This window comes from Mus caroli, unplaced genomic scaffold, assembly GCF_978045245.1.
Source record: "Mus caroli unplaced genomic scaffold, Mus_caroli_1 scaffold_7, whole genome shotgun sequence".
NCBI lineage: Eukaryota > Metazoa > Chordata > Mammalia > Rodentia > Muridae > Mus > Mus caroli.
The window spans coordinates 12,203,501-12,220,187 of record NW_028227262.1 but is presented as its reverse complement, the minus strand read 5'-3'; the positions used below and the strand labels follow the sequence as shown (position 1 = coordinate 12,220,187).

The 16,687-nt window shown below is 41.5% G+C and overlaps 1 protein-coding gene across 2 annotated transcripts in view; it reads left to right on the top strand.

The window, feature by feature from the left end:
- Positions 1–16,687, top strand: part of Ptpro (protein tyrosine phosphatase receptor type O) — a 219,663-nt gene that overhangs the window by 120,559 nt on the left and 82,417 nt on the right. For both annotated transcript variants that reach the window (XM_021164482.2, XM_021164481.3), the window contains exons 2-4: positions 4,992–5,265; positions 13,835–13,993; positions 14,863–15,015. In XM_021164482.2, the coding sequence (XP_021020141.1) occupies positions 4,992–5,265; positions 13,835–13,993; positions 14,863–15,015 (586 nt within the window). The remainder of the gene's footprint in view (positions 1–4,991; positions 5,266–13,834; positions 13,994–14,862; positions 15,016–16,687) is intronic.

Here is a 16,687-nt window from a genome sequence, read left to right as displayed (position 1 = left end):
AAAGAGGAAAAAGCTATGGAGCAGATTTGAATTCAACTCTGTTAATCTTCAAAGTTCTTTCTATTTTTGTATCACACTTTCCAGTGATCTGTCAAGCATAAGCTAGAGGAAGCAAGCATGGTCTGGGCCGAAGGAGTTCCCCAACACCTCTGCACGGTTATGGAAGGCAGCACTGGGGAAGCCATTCTTTCTTCCGGTCCTTACAGCCTAAGGACAAAGGCATCACAGTGACAACGATTTGACAAGCTTTTGTAATGAACATTTTTACATACAATCTTTCTTTTACTCCTTAAAGCAGTTATCAGGCACAAGGATTATCATCTCCAGCTAATACACTGAACTAAAATAATCTGTTTACATCCATAGCACAAGGCTGGGAGTCAGGGAGTCTGAGTTTATATTCCTGCTCTGCAATTTATTACCTATGAACATTCAGGGATGTCTAAGGATCTCTGAACTTCATTTTTGTGATTTCTAAAATAAGGAAGTCTTATAACTCATGGATGTGTGTGTGTGTGTGTGTGTGTGCATCTATGTGTGTGGACAGTTCTACAGCATCCAAACACAATACATAATGAATAGTAACTAAATCCCATTATCCATTGTGCATTAAGAATATCATAAGAAATGATATTTTCTTATCAAGCCACTGTGCAGATAGGAATGAAATGACAACGTATTGTACCAAACAGTATAGCGAATATTTCCTGATATTGTGGAGATGTAGCACTTCTAATCTAGCATTTTCAAAATGAACAACAAACAAAAGACTGCTGCAGTAAGATTGGCCAAGATGCAACAGGACATGGAGGAAAAGCATGATAACCATGTATCCAGTCTTATAGTTTTATAAGTACCTTTCATGCATTTTCTCATTGAGCCCTTTATTTGGGACAGTGAACTACTTACCAGGACCTGTGACTGGTCTCTGGCCAATCTGATTCCTCATCCTGTACCCCATGGCCTTGTAGTAAGGTGTTCTACCCTATCTCTGGTAGTTCATTCCTCTCAGGATTAGTTCTGGAGCAGTTACAGGCTCCCGTATTCCCATTTCTAGCTACAGCCAAACCTCGGATCCCAGCTGCTGCCCCGGGACTGGATCTTTAGCATATGGCCCAAGAGACAGGAGGAGATGTGAGTCTAGACTTGGTTGTCTGATTTCATCCAATGAGGTCTCTTCTCTTGAGAGGAGAGAATGACAATGAGCAGTTTTTGAGGGAGGGTGTCCCTTTTCCTCAGTGGTGTAACTACTGGCAGGTTCTCCTTGCTCCAGTAAATAGCATCATGCCTCTCTTTCTCTTAACCTCAGTGGCTCCACACAATGCCAGGCCACACAAGTAGATGGGAGGTTTGCTGAGAAGTGTGCTGGGGAGAGAGGAAAGTACTAAAGGGAGAGGCCTGGGGCTGAGAACTACTAAAAGTCACTATATAAATGCACGAGACAGTTAAAAACTCTTATAAAACCTGCCCTGTAAAGGACACTGGGGTGAAAACCTCGCTGCTGAGTTAAGCAATACTGGTGGCATCCTGCTCCAGAAAAAAACAAAACAAAACAAAACAAAACAAAACAAACAAACAAAAAAACCTTTCTTAAAAATATTTTTTGTAGTCACCACATAAATTAAGAATAGTTTCTATCCCTTCTTGCTCTTAGCAGAGAGTTCATGCCTGGAGCATGTAGCCAGCCCCTTCTGCCAAACATAGACAGATCCCAGGACAAGCTGGGGCGAAAGGACCAGGAAGAAGGCAGCAGCCGAGACAAGGCTCCTTCTAGGCTCCATGCCTAGCTCTCACTTGGCCCAGTGCCCGTCCTCATTAGTCCCAGCAACATGAATCTGATTAGACACTGTGGCTTATTTTTGGCAACCTGGGAGTGCACGGGCTAGGACTTATTCTCTTAGCTGCTACGATCATCGCCAAAGCTGCCGTTGGCATTTGGAGGATTACTCCCTTTCCTGGAAGAGTCTGTTGTCTGTGAAGCATTGTGACACATTAGACATCAACTCAAACACAGATCGCGTCCCCTGCCCCCCCCCCAGTATCGTTGCAGCCACCCCAGTTCCTGGCTGGTGCAAAAATTCTTAATGACTTTGATGTTTGTAAACTTAACGTTTTCTGAGTGAGTGAACCAGCTTCTATAATCGATGAGACACACAAAAGCCAGATTTGAATGTTATTAAATATCCAGTTCTCAGCTTGTCTACAGTTTTGGTTAACAGGACATTTTTCATTGCTATGTGCTAAAAATTATTTGTGTGAAAGAGATTAATAATAATAATAAAATTATTTTTATCTTCCCCAATTAAAACTGAGCCATTGAGCTAATACCCACTGTAAATCCATATATGTATACATACACACACACATATATATAAATGTATATATATATATATATATATATATGAAAAATGTTTACTAGTAAGACTAATTATTCTAGGTCACCAAGATACAAAACTTCTGAGATTCCAAAGTATATATTACATTTAACATCTATTATGGAAAAGGTAGCATATCTTGTCAAACTTTTCAGTAAGTTAAAACTAAAATGTTTTTCTTCTCATGGGTCATCAGTTGGTTTGAAGATTTATCTATAACCAGAGTGTCTGATTCACTAGGTATTTCATGAGCTGCCATGGAAATCCCCAAATGTCATCTCGTTCTGAGTCCACTCTGTGTTTGAATCCTTGGTTTTCTTCTCATAGCTGGGCCCTCCCTGTCCCAGGCATTTCTTCCTGCTGCTTCAGGCCACTAAGGGACAGATCTTAGGTTCTTCTTCCCAGCAAGGGAAAGACAGGCTGAGATTAGTCACCAAATGCAGCTGCTTGCACAGCTGCCTGGTTAGGGACAGCAACATTTAGGATCAGGAAGTAGACTCAGGAGACAGAGAGGTTGAATGCTTCTGCGCTAGCCTCCTGCCAGTGGTGTTAAGTCATCTGTGCACAGACCCATCCTTCAAATGAGCACTACCATCACCACCCAACAATTGTGCGCATTTCACCGAGGGACCAAGGATCCATCAGGCAAGAGATTCAATGCCCTGTGTGTGCAAAGGAATTAGGCGCCCACAAAGCAAGAGTTTCCTGTCTCACATCTGAGGGTGAGGGATTATATGGATAACCAGTTTAGAATTCATGCACAGAAACTATTTTCTATTACCAACATTACCACATACACCAGGATGTACCCAGCACCTACCAGGCTCTGATCCTGGAGCTGTAGATAAGTTACAGCTCCTGGCCCGGGATGGTGGACTGCACCTAACAACCAGTATTGATTAAAATACCACAAACACAATACTGGCCTACTTAATGAGGAGACATAATTAATATCTTCAATGCCAGATATCCTGTATAAGTACTAATGCCCAATAAACAATGAGTCCAAAAGAACATAAAAGTACTGGTCCATTCGTAGGACTCTATACTCTCTTCTAGGGCTTTGAGTATGCTCCATGTTTAATTTAGTTGCTGAAAACATGTACCATACAAAAATAAACAGATTAAGCTTCAGGGATGTCCACATGTGGTTCAGGCAATCAGCAAGCCTTTGATGTATGGTGTGACAAATTGAGTGTCTAGAAACAACTCAAGGGAACAATAATAGGTATTCTGTACAAAAAGGGAGTTTGTGTTCTGAACTTATGACCTTGGGAAAATACTCTTTCTGAGTAAAGAGTAAAATATTTCTGAGCCTCAACTATAAACAGAGATCGAGAGCAACCGTATTTCTCTCATGACAAACATCTTGCATGCAGTGACGTCATTTGTAGATGGCCTCTGTAGTGCTGACTATGGTACCTACACTGAATAGGTGGTTAGCTCTTTGGAGTAGTTCTGTGCATCTGCTATAGAAGAGAAATCTGAGGCTTGTGGCAGCGAGATAACACACAGCTCACCAGTGTGTAAAGAATCAAAGCCGTAGGTTCTAGGAAGCACATGAGTCTTGGTTGCAACCAGAAATGAATTGTTTCTGCCCTTGGAGTCTACACAGAATCGAGAATAGACGTTTAGGAAAACTACACAAATGATTTTTTTAAAAGATAGTTTATATATCTTTTAAAAGCCTTCTTTTATTTTTGTGTGTGCAACATGCAAAAAATGCATGTGTGTGTCCATGTCTATGTGCGTGTGCATGTGTGCAACTGTGTATGGGTGCCCAAAAAAGCCATAATAGGACTTCAGATCTCATAGAACTGCAGTTACAGGCAGTTGTGGGTGTTGGGGACAGAATTCCAGTTCTTACAATAGAGCAGCAAATGCTTTTCTACTGAGCTGTGTCTCCTGAGACATTTCTCGGGCTAGTAATGTGTGTGTGTGTGTGTGTGTGTGTGTGTGTGTGTGCATGTGCGTGTGTTACTTGGGACTGAATCTAGTTTCATGCATACAAACTAAGTACTCTACCAACTGAGCTATATCTCTAGCCCCTAAACTTATCTGAGTATTTGAAGGAAGGGCTTTAAGCACCCATGGCTCTTTGTTATGGCCAGTTCTTCATCTTACCATGGCTTCTCTTCTGAAGAGCTGGCTAATCTGTAATGAAGGGAACCGTCACAGGATTCTGTCCTGACAGCTTCCCCACTTTCAGGACTGACAGGCAAGCAAGAGAAAGGAAATAATTACCTTGAAATAACTTCCTCTAGAATAGTGTTTGCTCAAACACTTCTCCCACTTACCAGAACATGGGGTTTCTCTGGAAATTAGCTTTGACAGTGACTTCATTTGTCATCTGTTCATCCATTTGATGCGCATTGTGTGCTTTTCACATTAAATACTCCACGAGCTGGAGACAGATTCTTCAATGGAATATCAAACGCTCATTGTAAAGCTCCGAGATCATTTTTCATGAGATGGGCAAACTGACATTTGGTGTGTGACTAAAATACTCATTGCTACCATAGGTAACCATGTTCACTATGAGTGTTAGTTTTAGAAAACTTAGCATGATCTTATTGCCCATCACCTGATTCTGTCCCTTGTCTTTCTCTTGAACAGATTGTTACGACGTTCCACGTGGCTGTGCAAGATGACAACAATATTGTTGTGTCTTTAGAGGCTTCTGATATTGTCAGCCCAGCATCTGTGTATGTTGTGAGGGTAGCTGGCGAATCCAAAAACTATTTCTTCGAATTTGAGGAATTCAACAGCACATTGCCTCCTCCTGTGGTCTTTAAGGCCACGTATCACGGGCTTTATTACATAATCACTCTGGTGGTAGTCAACGGGAATGTGGTCACCAAACCATCCAGATCAATCACCGTGTTGACAAGTAAGTGTCTCCTGATGTCATTCTCTGTGCTCCTTCCCTGAGTGTGTCCTCACAAGGCTCTAGCTGAGGCAGAGTCTACCAGAGAGGCAGTGCGCTTGGCTTGGTGTCTAATGACATAGCTGTACACTTGCCATTATATTAAGAAAACAGCCTTTTACCCACTTGATAGTATTCAGTATTCAATGACAATATACCTTGAGACTGAATGATAATTTCAGTTTAATGACTGGACCATGTATATTTTTCCAACAAAATTTAAACGCATGATCCTGGATGTTATGTCTTGTTCTGGAACTTATATTCCCAGGTGAAGCAACTGGTTTTTGAGACAGTGAGTTTGTATTCATAGTAAGCCCACTTGACTCTAGTTGTACATTCTTAGCTGGTGCTGGTAAACACACACACACACACACACACACACACACACACACAGGGAGAGAGAGAGAGAGAGAGAACGCGCAGAAAGAGCAGAAAGGTAAACTTAAATACAGAGTTGGTGCTGATATTGGGAAGACTTCAGCAATGGTCTTACCTGTAGGTGACTTTTACCATGTTCTCTGACTTGAACATCACATCGTAAGGTAACACATTCTCCAGTATAAGGAAGAGTGACCTCTGCAGGACAGCAGTCGGTCATCAGAACAACTGAACACTTCATCCAAGTTCTTTTTGTACATGTTCTTCAGTGTGAGCTTTTCAGTGGCTGCCATCATTAAACCATCAGTTCCGTGTGACCACTGTGGACACGATTAGGGAAAAGGACAATGTGTCAGTTTCTGTTAGGATAAAAAGAAAGAAGGAATCAGGAGATGAACCGAGAAGCAGTATTTTAACCCGGCTGTCAAAAATTAATTAAAGTCTCATTGGCAGAATCCCAGGGTCATTATTAAATTCTGAAAAATTAACAATGGCACAGGCCCAAGAACTGCAAGGCTAATGGAGCTAAAGGAGAGAACTGGAGATTAATTTAATTAAAGGGAAATCTCACCTTGTAAAATCCTGTCTTATATTCCAGGAAAAAAAAAAAAGGTGAATCTGGACTGAGCCTCCGGTGGTAGCTGTAGGTGCGTACCTACAACTCTTCCAAGTCACCACTTTGCCTCACAAGGCTCCATCGGTCCAGAAACACCTGGCCGAGGACTCAGTAGTTGTTCCATGTAACTTACATTGAACAAGAACAGGAGAAAGTAGGGAGGGCAGAGACCAACCCATGATGCAAAAGAGGATGGAGAGATATGAGACCCTGTTCTGTCACAACCGTTAGTAGCAAGCATGAAGCCAGTCCAAAGAAGTCACATTGGAAGCTCAGCTTTGGCCGACAGTCAGTTATTAAAGTAATTTGAAGGCCTCTGTGGTCAGTCACATCTATAATCCCAGCATCCCCGCCTTGGGACAGGAAGGCAGGAGAGGGAGGGTTTCAGTATTATTCTCTATTGTGTATCAAATTCAAGGCTAACCTGGGCTCCATGAGGTCTTGTCTCTTAAGAAGAAAGACAAAAGAAGCAGCAGAGAGGAAGGAAGTTAGACACACAAATGAGGCAAAGAATGAGGTACAGTGAGCCATCCTATATAGTTATGTAGATGTAGAGGTGTGAAGACTAGAGAGCTATCTTGGCTTAGATTAGGAACACTAGTCATCCTAATTTTGGGACAGGGCCTCTTGTTGTCTTGGAGCTTCCCTATTCAACTAGACAGGTTAGAGAGCAAACCCTGGGGCAGGAGGGATCAGCCTTCTCTACCTCATTAGCATTGAGACTGCAAGTGTGGATTTGGGTTTTTACTTTTACATTCATTTATTGTCTGTCTGTCTGTCTCTCTCTCTCTCTCTCTCTTTCTATGTGTGTGTGTGCATGTGTGTGTGTGTGTCTGTGTGTGTGCGTCTGTGCGCACATGCACATATGAAGATGCACATTTGAAGGTCAGAGGACAACCTGCAAGGATATATGTTCCCCTGTCTCCTTTATGTGAGTTCTAGGGATTAAATCAATTCTTCAGGCTTGTCAGCAAGGACCTTTACCCTCTGAGTCATCAAGTCAGCCTTTTAATATGGATTCTAGGGATCAAGCAATGATGGAACCCTCCCCCACCCCCACAGTGCTGTGTCTCATTTTAATGTCTAAAGTGCACGATGGATCTCAGATTCCAGAAGAGGTGATAAGGTGGGAGTGTGAGAATCTGTCTAAAGGTGAGAATGTTTCGGTCTCAGACTTGGAGCAGCATCAGGAGGTATTTGGGTATATATTATGACAGAGGGGAATTTAATAACCTGGTGACTAAGGCTAGATTTGAGCCTGAAAACTCCCATTTTTAATGAGCTCCTGCTTTATACCCCACCATCTTCCTGTTTTAAAGTTTTAACTTTCTAAAGCATTTGCCGTTCTTGCTTGAGGGACTGACACACCACTCTTGAGGGCAAAAGGACCTTTGTTGCAGGTGTCAGTCACGTGCTGGAGCCTGTCCCCATGAAATAAGCCAGGACAGAGTGGGAGGCCCGGGACAGAGCTCTGATTTTTTTTTTTTTTTTTTTTTTTGGATACAATTGTGAGTCTTGTGCTCCCAGAGAGAGTTGAAAATAAGGCATAGAATAATTGAGCACAGCACACTCACACGGTCAGTTCCGAAGCACCCCGCAACCCTGTGCTCTGACGCCTGGTTAATATTTAATTGACAAAGATGCTTCTGTATAATGTGAGCATTTCAGGAGGAAAAAGCAGATTTGGCAGGAAAAAAAAAACCATAAAACCTGGCAATAGCTGCTTAGGATCTGAATAATGTTAGATCCATGAAACTGGTTCCTGTGTCATGCAAGACCTAGAAGTGGTGGCTATCAGTCAAAAAGTTGCAGAAGGCACATGGAAACAGCCCATGGGCAGGCAGATTATCCACCTATCTCTATTAGGAATATAAATATTTGATTTATTTAATCCTATTTATTAGACATATTCTCTGTCATAACCAAGCTACCAGAAAAATAATGATATATAATGATACATGTAAGCAGGCATGGCCAGACTGGTGAAACAGCGCTTGCTGACAGGTGCTCCAAAATAACTCAGAATAGCTGGCCAGAAACACAGTGAAAGACTTTAAGTGCCCAGCAGGTGAATTGAGACTTTATGTGGTCCAGAATGAAGACAGATCAAAGAAATGACAGGAGATGATTCGGCTGGGGAAGTCTCTTGTAGCAGAGCCCCGGGCTGAAAGATGCTGAATTTAGCTTAGACAATGGGCAAATTACCAAGCATTGATGCAGAGTCGTGGTTCAAAGGCTAGGCATACTGTCAAAGACATCTGGATGTCACCTGTGTAGCCTTGAGCAGATGTGACTTCCCTCTATGTCTCAGTGCTCAGATCTGTCACTCATTCTGGGAGCTAGCAACCACTTTTCCATACAGCTCTGGATAACATAGACATGAAACTCTACAGGCCACGGGCTCTGTACTGTAGTGACTTAACTTGGCTGTTGCCACAAGTAACATGATCACCAGCTAGCAGGGCGTTGCTCTCAAATTGCCTTATAGATACAGAAATTTGAACATCAAATCATTTTCCTTTTTTTCAAATCATTTTCACATGTCAAGAGTTACTGTTTCTCTGATCCTCATCAATCCATTAAAAATTAAATCTCACCATTATCTCCTAAAACAAACAAAATCTACTCACGGTTCAGATGTAGTTTAGTAAGCTGTGGTTGGCCAAACTGTCCTACCATTACTGTATATAATAATAGTGCCTACTAGGTACTGTTAAAAAATAATGAAAATGTTTTACAATATATAAAATTATATGTTTCTCATGCTGACTAATAATGCAAAATCAACAGAGTATGTAGGGCATAGCATATGACCAATGAATAAAAGCATTACCAAAGGCACTGGATAGAAAATTGCTTGGGGAACAAAGGCAACTTGAAATTGACTAGGTAGGGAAATGTCGTTGAGTTAGGAATGGCTGGTTTGTGACAGAGATGCTAACTAACATGAGAGGATCAAGTGGCATCAGGAGTTACGTGTGTTGAAAAGAAACATAAACAAAAGTAAGAAGAGAGGGGGGAGGGAATTAACCCAGAAAACTGTTAAAACATTCTAAGGCAGTGGCCATAATGTTTGCCACCCCTCCGATTCCCTGGATGACTGTGGCCAACACACCTCTGGCTTCCATTTAGATGCACACAGGTCAGGTCTCTAAGCATCTTCTAAACACAAAGTAGCGGCTTGAACTTGGGACTCAGCATCTTTCTTTCCCCCCATTTCCTTGGATGGTCAAGTCTCCTTTTTTCCTTAAGAGACCTGCCCCAGGGACAGGTGCAATAGTGTGTTGATTGAGGGCCAGACCCTCACCTGATGCAGTTGTTCTTTGAGATTTCAGGTAGGCAAAGCCAAGGCATCTCAGGCAGATGTCTCTAGTGTTACTACCCAGTGCAGGCTGTCCTGGCTCTGCCCCCTTTGTTTATGCCCTCACTCTGTTAATCACATTCAGAACTTTCAAATTTCCATCAAGTGAACACAGTAATGGCTCCCCTTGATGCTGGGCAGGGGGTATTGCCTCCCAGAGCATACACTGGGCTTGTAACTTTTTCACGGAGAATAGTAACAGCTGTGAGCACGTGGCCTACAGAGGACCCTCACCTGTGTGTGCTGGAGCTGTCTGTAAAAAGTCAATTTCAGATCCCTCCAGCTCACATCCACACACCAGTTTCCTTCCTGGGTGCTGTGAACGGCTCAGAGACAACTAAGGAACACAAAATAACCTAAACTGAAATACAATTTAAGAGTATGCCAAACATTTCATTAGAAAGAAACAAGACCTTATTGCGTGTCGTATTTTATTATTTATGAAAAGCAAGATAAAGGCAGATAAGTATTGGGATTGCTGGTCAAAGGAGGACAGCAAAGTCTACATCTTGTCTACTCATAAAATCAAAAGAAAGCAAAAGACACAAGAGAGTTCAAGAGCACGCTTGTCTCCGAGTCATAACAGAAGCTGAAGCTCAGGCAGAATGTGGAGGGGCCTTGAAGAGCTGAACCTCTGTGCTCCAGGCATAGGAAAGTTAGTTCTCCGTAGGGGGTCCAGTTAGCATGAGGATCAAAATGCTCCATCCCAGACCACACAGCCAATCTCAGGGCGAGGACCACACCTCACCACTGGACTTGGTGAAAGCCTATAACAAGCATGGTAGCAAATCCCAGAATGACTGAGCTACGGTGGTTGAGAGGGAAAATGACTGAGCTACACCGGAGGCCAAAAAAAAAAAAAGCAAGCTAAAACCCTTGTTTCAAGTCACACAAAGAAACCATGCTTGCAATGACAGACATCACACTATCGGTCAGATTCTATTTTAATTATCAAATTAGCAGAACTTTACAGTATATGGATGATGTTAATAGACTTAAAGATCAGAATGATACCCATTTCCCAGTAAGCATTAAACAGAAAAGGGCATAAAGTATGTAGAATAGATGCAATGGACCTGAAACCTTCTGAAATAAAAAACATAATTATCTAAGTTAAATTAAAATTTTATTTTGCTGATTTTTTTATTTAAATTATTTTTCATATCGTATGTTTTGGTCATGTCTGCCCTCTCCCTAACTCCCCCCAGATCCTCTCCACCCATCTTTATGCTTTCTCTTTCTCTCTTTCTAAAAGAAATCAAAACAAACAATAAGACACATAATACCAGAACACACAAAATAAGCAAAAACCGCACAGTCTGTTTTGTGTTGGTCCGTTATTTGTGTAAATGGGGCCTGCCCTGATATAATCGCATTGCACAGTTCTACTTCCCTGGAGAAAACAATTCCCCTTGCCAGTGGGTGTCACTTGCACATAGCCTCTTGTTAGGGGTGGGACTTTGCCCACTTCCCTTTCTCAGGGCCAGGATCCTATCTGGCTTGTACCTATGCAGGCCCCGTATATGCACCTAAGCATTCCCCAGCAGAATCCAGATAGAAACCCCCAGCCACATCTCATACACCTGACGGTATGTCCATCCCTCACCTAGACAAGGGGCAGAGCGCCTATGGTTATTGAAGCTATATTTATAGGAACTGAAGACAAGCTCTCTACTAAAAGAATAAAGTGGATAATTTGTAAAGTTGTAAACAGATGCTCAACGTTTCTAAAGAGTATTTGTACCAACCCAGTCAAATCTCAAAATAATATTAAATGACAAAACAATGCTAGAGAATGATATTATAAGTTTATTGATATAGCAAGCGATGAATATAGTGAACATGAAATAATATAGACTACATGTAAATGGAGGAGAATTTCAAAACACTACTGAAAAGAAAGACTCCAACTTTAAAGTCCTATTTTATCTCCCATCCCAGTGGAGGAAGGATGGCCCCGGGTTTGTTAAATGTATGGGAGAGATTCAACTCTACGTAGTCAAGGCTGACCTCAAACTTGGTATGTAGCTGAAGATGAAGACCTTAAACTCCTGATCCTCCTGCCTCCACACACCAACTCCTGAGATCACAGGTATGTGACCCATACCTGGATCTATCTGCCTTACTACTTTGGAAAAGTGAAAGTTCCAACGAGTAAGGAAGTAATGGGTGGAAAAGGAGCTAAGGGACCCTGCCTTGTCCAGCAGCCCCGCTCCCTGTTTAGTCCAGCCTGACACCTTGGACACGAAGGCATCAGCAGATGAGTGAGCTGGCAGGGGAAAGGAGGACTGAATTACCAGGCTCTGACTCTCGAGTCCACGAAACATGGGTGGGACATTTTGATTCAGTGTATGCCACATGATGTAATTTCCAACACTAAAAGAAATATGGATATGGCCAGACAGGTAGTGAGATAGTTTTGGACTGGGCTCTTGGTTTCCATCAATTATCCTTACATAGACTACACCTAGGCATAGGGCTGAGAGTTAGCTTAGGTCAGTCACATGTCGTGACGCTAGGAGGAATCTATCTGACAGACACATGTAAACAGGGTTTAGAATGCTTTTACTTTAATGTTTAAATGGCTTAACAGTAGAAGGAGAGGAGGAGGAGGAAACATAAACATACATACATACATACATACATACATACATACATACATGCATACATTGAGTTTAAATGTTTGACAATGGCTTTGGTATGTGGACCTCCCACCTCAGGGCAGCAAAGAGTGATAGTCTGTCAAATCTCCCATTTCAGTGAGTTGTGGGATTCCCATGATGGTTGGAATCCAGACGCCAGCCACGCTGGAGTCCACACAGAGTAGCTGCTGGGTGCTTTCAGCTTTGGCTCTAATCACTCCCCTTTTTCTTTTATGTTCAGTATTTTTGTTTTGATTTGTTGATGGTTTTAAACATGTCTATAATGAGTTTTATGTTTTCACCCCATCACCCTCTTGTTTCCCACTCCCTCTTCTGCTGTGAACTCTTATTCCTTACAAATCTTCCTCCAGCTTGTGTGTGTGTGTGTGTGTGTGAGTCTGTCTCTGTGTGAGCCTGTCTCTGTTTGTTTCACTCTCTCTATCTATGTATGTGTGATCTGTCTCTGTGTGAATCTGTCTGTATGTTTGTTTATGTTTGTGTTTTTTGAGTGCCTGTCATCTCTCTGTTTCTGTCTCTGTCTCTCCCTCCCCCGACCCCACCCCACCCCGTGTGTGTGTGTGTGTGTGTGTGTGTGTGTGTGTGTGTGTGTGTATGTGCGTGCATGTGATTGCAGGTTATAAGCCACCCTGGGCATCGAACTCCAGTCCACTGAAAGAGCAGTATGAGCTATGTGCTCTCCAGCGCTTATAATATTTTCATTATAAAATTATTTAAATAAAATATTTATCTTTTGGAAGTGTGGGGAAACTTTATTTACACAAAAATGATGTTTGTAGGACATATAAAAATCATGAGCTCTTAAAAATGTGTATTTCAAGTGTTTGTGATAAATTAACACCAAGCAAATGAAGACTATTCTTAAGTTTCTGTAGACAAAGGGTCTTGGCGAGCATGATCTAAGTGATGATATGCATCACGCCGAGCGGTTGGTTCTCTTAGCCATAACCGAAAACCTTCAAAAGTCACAGAAAGAAACAAATGAGCTCATAAATATTTATCATTGCCTAGAGCCAAGTCTACTTTCTGTTACCTGTCTGTTCCTGATAATCTAATGTTGTTGGCACAAGGACAAGGAAGTATCTGCTGATACAGACAGACTCTACCACAAGTTTACTAAAACTGCATACGACAAGCAGTCTAAACTCCAGGTTTGCATTATGTTCATCTATTGAATTGAAACATTAATATCTGTGCTCTCTAATGTCCAAAGCTGTTGGAAGTGAAGAATTGAAAGGCGAGTCGAGAGCTATTGAAAAGCAGACAGTGTCATCTCAAATGTGCTCTGTTAAGCACTGCCAAAACTAAGACGAACCCTTCCTGGATGAATCCTGGGACGCTCATTGTGCACAGAATTTAAAACATAATTGTAAATGTGAGGGTAAGATTGTATCAGTGTAACATTTATGGATTAATGATGGCTCTCTCTCTCTCTCTCTCTCTCTCTCTCTCTCTCTCTCTCTCTCTCTCTCTGTCTCTCTTTCTCTGTCTCTCCCCCCCCCCTTTCCTTGGTAGAACCCTTGCCTGTAACCAGTGTGTCTATCTATGACTATAAACCTTCTCCTGAGACAGGAGTCCTGTTTGAAATCCATTATCCGGAAAAATACAATGTGTTCAGCAGAGTGAACATCAGCTACTGGGAAGGGAGGGACTTCAGGACGATGCTGTACAAAGGTGAGAAACAAGAGGAGGTAGGGGAAAATCATGGCTTTTTTTCTTTTTCAGATTTTTCTCTGGATGAACTTCTTGCTTACCCTAAGCAAGAATTAACCGTGGAATCCAATACTTTACCTACAAATGAGCCATTAAGAAAAAGTTATTGATTCAAGGAAATCTTCTTATGAGGAGTCATAGAACATCCTGCTCATTAGTTGAGAATTGCAAGCCATACATGCAATATGAGAAATTCTCAAATTGGTTTGAAGTATGAGTTATTCTTGCCAAAGGCAGTATGTCTGCTTCCGGAAATGGAGTCAAGACAATACAGCAACAACCTCATTAACAACACTTCCCAGCAGGAACGCCCCAGGCTTCCATAGCAAGTGGGCGACTTTCACCCCATTTCCCTGAGAGGGTCCAAGACTATTCTCAAAAACGAAGAGTGGTATTTTGGGTTCCTACGTGAGCACGCACCACATAAACCAATGTACATTCTACATGAGACGCTTTCCACAAGAGAAAAAACATCCCTTGTAAAATTGCTGGGTATTTTTGTCATAAAGGGGTAAAAATACTTCAGTTTTTCTCTTAATAAAGAGCTAAATAAACCTAATCTCCATAATTCCTGCATAGAGAGAACATTCACAAGATAGAAATTAATTTTAATTGCATTGAATCTTGTTAGGAATGCTGACAGGAAAAAAGACTTTTCATTATTAAAGGCACAGGTTTCAGTTTTTCTCTCTAGCCTTCTCTTCTATTGAGTATGTCAGACATTAAAGGAAACATTATTCCATGGATATTTAAACTTAACTGGGACTTTCTCCAAGTATGTGACATTAAGAAGCTCCTAACTTTAATGTAACTGATCTCCTCCTTCACAGATTTCTTTAAGGGGAAAACGGTGTTTAATCACTGGCTACCAGGAATATGTTACAGTAACATCACTTTCCAGCTGGTATCGGAGGCAACTTTTAATAAAAGTACACTTGTGGAGTACAGCGGTGTGAGCCATGAACCCAAACAACACAGAACAGGTGAGTCCTCAGAAGACTCAAACGTCGTAAGAATGTAACTGAATTGTATTGCTGTGCAATGATATGTATACATATATGTGTATATATATCCATATATATTATGTTGCTATATATTCATTTCTAAATGCTTCTAAGACATTTTCCCTTAATAGTTCTCAAAAACATTCAGCCACATAGCTAAGGAAGAATTTATTTTTATAACAAAACAAAATTTGTATCCAAAAATTTTGTACCCACATTAAAGATACCTAAGCAAAATACCCAAGAAGAAAAATCTAAAATAAATAAATGCAAGTAAGCGTCGTTCTTATTTTTTGAATAAAAATATAGATGATAGTCTTCAAAGTTGTAACCAAGCCACTGAGCTGGATCTGGCAGCTAGTGCTTATTCTATGCCTTGACCAGTGACCACGTAGAGGAAAGGCAGATAGCAACCATCCTAGGACAGATAATCGACTACTGAGAGAAAACACTAGGAGTCTGGCATGTGTACAACTTTCACTACTAATTCTATTGGCATTAGTAATATGGAAAGCGACGGTGGAGCCTGGAAGAGTTGCAGAGGAGGGGGTTGGTGTCTAGATGATCAAAACACACTGCAGAAATTCTCCAACGACTAGAATGGAAACACAGAAAAACTATTATGGTATCGACTCATGGCTAGAGGAATGAATGCAAAGAATACATACTACCAAGTATCCATCGCTTAACTAGCGCTGAGTGTGCCTAATGTGTTCAATGATGCTGCAGAGCCCCCTTCTCAGGAGTACAGGAATGAACCCGAACAGAGCTCAGACCGCCCCGAGACCCTTTGTGTCTGGAATTCTGTGTAGGATTCCCATTTCATTTCAGCACTAAAGGACTAATTCACCTTGCGTCAACACTGACTATTCTGTGTGCACTTTTCATATTCTGTTCTGCAAAGGACACCTTGGTGACCGCTCTTTCCAACCTGGATGTTCTCCTAACTCTAAGATGAGAATGTAAAGACCAATGAGACAGGGGATCTGTCCTCAGAAATGGTGTCACCTTACACAAAAGGCAACACAGAAGGCAGAATGAGGGCCATGTCACATGACAACCTCTGCACAAGGGAGTCAGAGGTGAATTTTTTTTTCCTCAAAGGTCACAGAGGAAGGTCTTTGAGGAGCTGCTGCAGGCAGAGAATGTGCAGGCTGCCTTCACGATTTGCTATCTCCAGAGAAAATGTGTTTCTATAACTCATAGTTCCTGTGTATTCATATGGCTCATTTCAGAGATGAATTCATACTTCCATGACTGGAATCTGCATCTGTAAGAGCCACCTGGTAGTAAGCCGTGCTGGTTCAGCCTTAGCACATACAGTGTGTGTTCTGTTAGCCACATATTCTTTTTTTTTTTTAAGGTTTTAAAAATGATTTTTAAGCTACCCAGGGACAGGGACACATATTTTCTTAAATATGGGATTGTGGTAAGCCCAGGAATGTTTGCATCACTGTACATGAGAAGTTAAATTACCACATCAACACATACAGTATAAAAAGTTACTACCCTTGAAGTGTGACTGGTGAGAAGCTAAGAGATAGAAGTAAATATATGTATACTATACAAAATGTTAGAAGCTTAGATATGGTTGGCTTAGAAACTGTTCCTCATAATACTTTCTCTATGGCTGTCTAAATGGCTCAGCTGG